General features: G+C 49.6%; 1 protein-coding gene across 1 annotated transcript; it reads left to right on the top strand.

Annotated features, from left to right (window-relative positions):
• The first annotated feature begins 1,186 nt into the window (after nt 1–1,186).
• Nucleotides 1,187–6,836, top strand: HSP90AA1 (heat shock protein 90 alpha family class A member 1). The gene is made up of 11 exons (XM_032623465.1): nt 1,187–1,371; nt 1,878–2,039; nt 2,128–2,494; nt 2,821–2,954; nt 3,258–3,578; nt 3,797–3,962; nt 4,134–4,324; nt 4,434–4,581; nt 4,806–5,074; nt 5,388–5,721; nt 6,039–6,836. The coding sequence occupies exons 2-11, from the start codon at nt 1,878–1,880 to the stop codon at nt 6,146–6,148; spliced, it is 2,202 nt and encodes a 733-aa protein (XP_032479356.1). The 5' UTR covers nt 1,187–1,371; the 3' UTR covers nt 6,149–6,836.
• The last annotated feature ends 334 nt before the right edge of the window (nt 6,837–7,170 follow it).

The raw sequence follows: 7,170 nt of genomic DNA, 5'->3' as shown, positions 1-7,170 counted from the left end.
CCATGAATTACATACTTCGTATGGAAACGTCAAACTACACAAAAGAATAAGTAAAAGAGATCTTTACAAAATCATTTTGCGCGTAGCTGGGTCAGTTTGCATGGTCACCACGTCCCGAAATTCCAGACTAGGGCCCGCAACGCGTTGAAGGATACGGTTTTACAACAAACCCAAAGTAGGTACAAGTCCCCAAGGGACCGAGCAAGAGCTGGGAGAATTCCGTATTTTGTGTCCGTTTCAACATTTCTTCCTGGTCGCAGCGAGGCCTAAGGACAGGACCAGTCCCCAAATACGAGCGGTGGCCTGCCTTGAGGTGGGGTCTATAGCGATGTGTAGGGAAGCCCTCGTTCCCCATCCCACCTCAGCTTCAGAAACAGCTGCACGGGAGCCCCACGAGGCCCAGGGGACTTTGCTCCCCATGCACATACGCGGGTCACCCCTCGCTCACACACCTCTGCACCCCACATCCAGGCCGGAGCCCCGGGCCTCCGCATAACGAGGCTCTGGCAGGCACCTGTTACCAGAATTGCTGTACCCTGAACCCATAATCGCTGACCCCGGCAAAAAAGTGCGCCCCGTACCTCCCGACCCAGCCCTGGATGCCCAATCGCTGCCCCGGGCCCCCAAACCCCTAACCGTGGCTCTGAGCCTCTGATCAGTGCGCCGGCCGTATACATGTGACACGGGACCGGACCCCTCACCCCTGCTTCGATTTCCTACATGCGGCCTCAAGGCCCCCAACCTGGCCCCGGGCCCCCAGTTTCGGGCCCTGACGGTGGAGGACCCGAAGCTTCCACAACCTGGGGACACGTTTTAACCACTGAGAGTTTACTTTTCTGCACTTCACAGAGCCGCGAGCACGGGCACTCAGTCCCCGGGCACTCAGTCCCCGGTCGCACTCCCCGCGGCCTGGACAGGGTCGGCGGTTCACCAGGGCGGCCGTTGGGCCGACGCGCGCCGAGCAGGGGTCGTGGGGGCGGGGCCGACGGCGCGCAGAACGCCGCGGGCGCGGGGGCGGGGCTAGGGGTGATGGCCCCGGAAGGCGCGAGACCTTCCCGAGAGCTCCGGGCCGCGCCGGCGGCCGGCGGTCCGCGCGGGCGCGCGCGGCGCGGCCGTGGGGGGCGGGGCGCGAGGGCGTGGGGCCGCGCGGGCCCAGGGTAGGGGCGGGCGGCGTCCAGGGCGCAGGCGCAGGCGCGCGGCCGCGGCGGCGGTTGGGGAGGGTTCTTCCGGAAGGTTCGGGAGGCTTCTGGAAAAGGCGCCGCGCGCTGGGCGGGCTCGCCTCTATATAAGGGAGGCGCGGGGACGGCGCGCCAGTTGCTTGTACGTCCTGGTGCTGCGTCGCTGCGGAGCCTTTGCGGTCCTTTAGCCGAGGTGAGGGGGCGGCGGGCGGGGGCTCTTCGCGCGGGGGCCTCCGAAGGGGCTGGACTCCACGGTGGGGGGGCTCCACGGGGATCCGGGGCCGGGCGGGAGACGGCGGCGGGTGCAACCACCTCCGCCGGGGCCCTTCGGCAGGCGGTGCCGGGGCGGCCGTGGCGTCTCGCAGGCCTCGGGCCTGCTGCGGCCTTTCCTCCCCTCCCCCCTGCGGGAGCGGGCGGGCCTTGGGGCTCTGGGGGAGCGGGGGCGGGGGCCTGGGTTCTGCGCCTTGGGAGGAGTCCCCGGGCCCGGTTCCCAGCCGGCGGAGGGGGGGGGAGGTGTCATGGCGGAGTCGCGCGGGAGTGGCGCCCGTGCGGCCGGCGTGGGCTGCGGCGGCTCTGGGGCCCCGGAATGAGGTCATCCCTTTGTCAGCCGGCGCCTCGTGCGCGCACCGGCCTCCGAAGCGGGCGCGGGACGTGGCGGGACCCCGTCCGGCGGCCTCACTGGCTCCGTGTCCTCTCCAGATGCCCGAGGAAACCCAGACCCAAGACCAGCCGATGGAGGAGGAGGAGGTGGAGACGTTCGCCTTCCAGGCGGAAATTGCCCAGTTGATGTCGCTGATCATCAACACATTCTACTCGAATAAAGAGATCTTTTTGAGGGAGCTTATTTCAAATTCGTCCGACGTAAGTCAGTGTAGAATTTGGATTTAGTTTCGGTATAAAATTAACCGTTTAGAGGCCTTGTGTGTAATATTCTGTGTTTTTTGAATAGGCTCTGGACAAGATCAGGTATGAGAGCTTGACAGATCCCAGTAAACTAGATTCTGGGAAAGAGCTGCACATTAACCTCATTCCGAACAAGCAGGATCGGACGCTCACTATTGTGGACACCGGGATTGGAATGACCAAGGCCGATTTGATCAACAATCTTGGTACCATTGCCAAGTCTGGGACCAAGGCGTTCATGGAGGCTTTGCAGGCTGGTGCAGATATTTCTATGATTGGCCAGTTTGGTGTCGGGTTTTATTCGGCCTATTTGGTGGCCGAGAAAGTGACCGTTATCACCAAACATAACGATGATGAGCAGTACGCCTGGGAGTCTTCTGCAGGAGGATCCTTCACAGTGAGGACTGATACAGGTGGGCATCCGGTAGACATCTTCCTGGGTCAGTGGTTTGTGGAGGGTGGGGTGCTGTAGGCAGTGGACCCCTGAAGGTGCTGTGAAGTTTGTGTTAAACAAAAAAAAACAAATTTGTGTTTTCCTTAAGTGGGATAGCTTGTTCTTGAGGTGGTTTATCTTGGCCATTAACTGCTCTGGGAGTCTTTCCATTAGCAGTAAGGGTAAACCCCTGCTTCATAGATGTTGAAATGAGTGCTAGGAGAGCTAAATTGATGCTCTACGTTCCTTAACCTTGATTAGGCCATTGAGATTGAAATTGAGCTCGTTTCTCCATTTCCTTTTCAGGAGAACCTATGGGTCGTGGAACAAAAGTTATTCTGCATCTTAAAGAAGACCAAACTGAGTACTTAGAGGAACGGAGAATAAAGGAGATCGTGAAGAAGCACTCCCAGTTTATTGGCTATCCCATCACTCTCTTTGTGAGTTTCTGTATATTTTTCACGTAGGTAACCAAAGCGACGCAGTTGAAATCTTTAGTCCTTGGAGTCCTTGATAAAAGAAGAGTTGTGAATTTGCAGTGTTTATTGGGCTGGTGGGTGGAGCTCTGTCTTGCTCTGTCCAGGCACCCAGGCCTATTGAGATACATCAGGAACTGATGAGAAGCTTTCTGGCTACTTACTGCTTTCAGTTGGTTTGGGGTGTAAGTGCCTCGGTGCTGTTTAGCTTATTTTTTTTAGTTCTGGGATGGAGAGATGATGTGAGTTTACTTACGTCTTTTGAAGGTGGAGAAGGAACGTGATAAAGAAGTCAGTGATGATGAGGCAGAAGAAAAGGAAGACAAAGAAGAAGAAAAGGAAAAAGAAGAAAAGGAGTCTGAGGACAAACCTGAGATAGAAGATGTTGGCTCTGATGAAGAGGAAGAAGAAAAGAAGGATGGTGACAAGAAGAAGAAGAAGAAGATCAAGGAGAAATACATTGATCAAGAAGAACTGAACAAAACAAAGCCGATTTGGACCAGAAATCCTGATGACATTAGTAATGAAGAGTATGGAGAGTTCTACAAGAGCTTGACCAACGACTGGGAAGATCACTTGGCAGTGAAGGTGAGTGCTGAGAGCTTCAAAGCTAGTGTCTGCAGGTGGTCTGCCTCAAGCTGTTAAATTTGAGGGTGGTTTCTGGCAGCTTTCTCTTGCCCACTGCCCCATCCTTCTCCCGAAGTCTTGAAGTTATGTAACTGCAAGTGTTTGGCTCTGGGGTTTAAGTGGTACCTGTTGGTGAAAGCTGATTGCATTGTCTTGATCTTGGCTGTGTTTTATTACAGCATTTTTCAGTTGAAGGACAGTTGGAATTCAGAGCTCTTCTTTTTGTCCCAAGACGTGCTCCCTTTGACCTGTTCGAAAACAGAAAGAAAAAGAACAACATTAAGTTGTATGTTCGCAGAGTTTTCATCATGGACAACTGCGAGGAGCTGATCCCTGAGTATCTGAGTAAGTGCGGTTGGGCGTAAAGAGCGGTCGCCGTCACAGGTCAGAGTTCAGCCTATCAACTCCCGATTTTTAAAGGGGAAAAAAATCGTTCGTCTGTGGTTTCTCAGGTTTACGTTTTTTGTCGATTTTGTCCTGGGAGTGACCTTGAGCGCATTTGGTCTGTTTTTTCAGACTTCATCAGAGGCGTGGTGGACTCGGAGGATCTCCCTTTAAACATTTCCCGTGAGATGTTGCAACAAAGCAAAATTTTGAAAGTTATTAGGAAGAATTTGGTCAAAAAATGCTTAGAACTCTTCACTGAACTGGCAGAAGATAAAGAGAACTACAAGAAGTTTTATGAGCAGTTCTCTAAAAACATTAAGGTTAGTTGTAAACACACGTGACCATTAGGACTGGTAGTCAAACTGGCTTCTCGTTTTAAATGATTTTTTAATGCAGAGAAAGTCTTCCTAAAGCTCACCTGTTTTTCAGCTTGGAATACATGAAGATTCGCAAAATCGAAAGAAACTTTCAGAGCTGTTGAGGTACTACACTTCTGCTTCTGGTGATGAGATGGTTTCCCTCAAGGACTACTGCACAAGAATGAAGGAAAACCAGAAACACATCTATTACATCACAGGTAATGGGCAGTAAATGTTAGTCGTATCTTTGTGCTTGTGATTCCATAGGAGCAGTTGGGTGTGTTTTCTACCCATGTGGTGTTACATATAAATTAGTAAGGGTTGCTATAGGCAACATAGTGTGAGCTAGCTCTTGTCTGTGGTTAGATCAAACTACATAGGAAAAAAGAAAAGGAAATGAAACTGCTTCCTGTTAAGGATCTAAAGCTTTTTCACACATCAGGTGAGACTAAGGACCAGGTAGCTAACTCGGCCTTTGTGGAGCGTCTTCGGAAGCATGGCTTGGAAGTGATCTACATGATCGAGCCTATTGATGAGTATTGTGTGCAACAGCTGAAGGAGTTTGAGGGGAAGACCTTAGTGTCAGTCACCAAAGAGGGCCTGGAACTTCCAGAGGACGAAGAAGAGAAAAAGAAACAGGAAGAGAAAAAGACAAAGTTCGAAAACCTCTGCAAAATCATGAAGGACATCTTGGAGAAGAAAGTTGAAAAGGTGTGTATACAGTCTTCTCACCTACATTTAAAAGGAGTGTCAGGTGTTTTGCAAACTGAAGTTTTCTTAACTTACTAATAGAAAACTTGAGCATTTCCATTTAATGATGGATATAGATCTCAAGATCCTTAAAGACTTCAAGTGTAAGAGAACTCACAGGAAGAAAGCGTCAGGTATCTGAGTTTGCAAATAGCATTTCTGATTCGTCGATACTGAAGTTCCTTAGATGTTCATAATAAAGCTGATAACAAGTACTTACAAGTTAGAATATGAAATCTTCTTAGGCCTAGTTATCACTGTGTTTTGATTGTAGGTGGTCGTGTCTAACCGATTGGTGACATCCCCGTGCTGCATTGTCACAAGCACATATGGCTGGACAGCAAACATGGAAAGGATCATGAAGGCTCAGGCGCTGAGAGACAACTCAACAATGGGTTACATGGCAGCGAAGAAGCACCTGGAGATAAACCCTGACCATTCCATCATTGAGACCTTGAGGCAAAAGGCAGAGGCTGACAAGAATGACAAGTCTGTGAAGGATCTGGTCATCCTGCTGTACGAAACGGCTCTCCTGTCTTCTGGCTTCAGTCTGGAGGATCCCCAGACACATGCCAACAGGATCTATAGGATGATCAAACTTGGTCTTGGTAAGCCTTGTGCAAATACCACGTGTCAGTACTATTGGGGGAAAAGCTTAAACACATGACTGACGAAAAGGGTAACATAATTTTCAGCAATTTGATCAAAGTTGGGCTGTCCCATTCAGTTTGGGAAACCCTAAGTCACGTGAGTTAAAAACGGGTGTAAAATAGGCTTTTTTTTTATTGTACAGGATAAAGAATGAAACAGGGTCATACACCCTGTAAATTAATTGCTCAGCCTTGGAAAGTGGGTATGAACGGGCAGTGTTGGGATAGTTAGGTGGCTTTAGGAAATCTAATCCATGGTGTTTATTTCCAAAAAGGTATTGATGAAGATGACCCCACTGCTGATGACAGCAGTGCTGCTGTAACTGAGGAGATGCCGCCCCTCGAAGGAGACGATGACACGTCCCGCATGGAAGAAGTAGACTGAGCTCTGCCTGAGGATTACGTGGCCGCGTGTTCAACACTCTTGTTTTCATTTCTTCTGATAATATGTTTTCAAGTATTTCTTTATTTTTGTTAACATTTAAAAACCTGTATGGCATGACAGCTACTTAAGGGGAAGATAAGATTTCTTTCTACTAAGTGTGATACTGTGATACTTTAGGCACTAAAAGCAGAGCTAGTTTTTTTCTAGTTTCATGTTGGCTTATTTTAACAGACGGAAGTAGCGTTTGTTGTAAGGTGTATGTAACCTACGTTAACTTCATGGTCTGAAGTGTTTAGCTATCAAGCGGATTCTTTAGTAGACCGAATCTTGTGTCGCTGAAGTGTTCTGAAGTATATACCTTGATGTTTAAAAGAAAATACTTCTTAAAGCAACTTTCATCTTCTGGGATTTACTTTTTAAACCTTCCATCGCCTGTATTGACTGCATGTGCCAGACCCCTAGGAATTAGTATGTTCAACTGAACCAACTCGATGGGAGTCACTGTCCATACATAGGGCTTGTTTTCCACAGAAAAGTGGTGTTGAGAGTAGCAGAATTATAAGCCTATCTAGGCATGTTGTAAAGCTGTTTGAAAAGTGACTCGGAGCAAGTTTTGTGAATGGAGACATAGTGCTCAAGTCACATTCTGCTTTAAAAGTTGTAACAAATACAGATAAATTAAAAAGAACTTATGTGAAAATGTCTTATTTTGGAGGGGGGGAGAGTATAGATGACAGGATGGTCCCAGAATGTAAAATGTTAGGTGTGTACATCTTGCCTGCGAGGAGCCAAGGAAGTAGCTGATTGGTGTTGACCGCCGGAGTCTTACTACTGCGATCTTCCCAGGGTGGGGGAGGAGCATACGTTCTCGTGACGTGTTTTTTGGGGATTTTTGTTTTTGTTTTTGGCTGTGCAGCATGCAGGATCTTAGGTGGGATCTTAGTTCCCCGACGAGGGATTGAACCCACACCCCCTGCAGTGGAAGCGCGGAGTCTTTACTGGACGACCAGGGAATTCCCAGA

The sequence above is a fragment of the Phocoena sinus genome, chromosome 2, assembly GCF_008692025.1.
Source record: "Phocoena sinus isolate mPhoSin1 chromosome 2, mPhoSin1.pri, whole genome shotgun sequence".
Lineage (NCBI taxonomy): Eukaryota > Metazoa > Chordata > Mammalia > Artiodactyla > Phocoenidae > Phocoena > Phocoena sinus.
This window is presented reverse-complemented; position numbering and strand designations above follow the sequence as displayed.

What these genes read in the sequence shown, in the direction of transcription:
- HSP90AA1 (XM_032623465.1), top strand. Translation starts at nt 1,878, where the DNA reads ATGCCCGAGGAAACCCAGACCCAAGACCAGCCGATGGAGGAGGAGGAG. An exon ending in GCTGATCCCTGAGTATCTGA is followed by an intron (nt 3,963 to 4,133) that starts GTAAGTGCGGTT and finishes CTGTTTTTTCAG; the next exon opens with ACTTCATCAGAGGCGTGGTG. An exon ending in AGTTCTCTAAAAACATTAAG is followed by an intron (nt 4,325 to 4,433) that starts GTTAGTTGTAAA and finishes CCTGTTTTTCAG; the next exon opens with CTTGGAATACATGAAGATTC.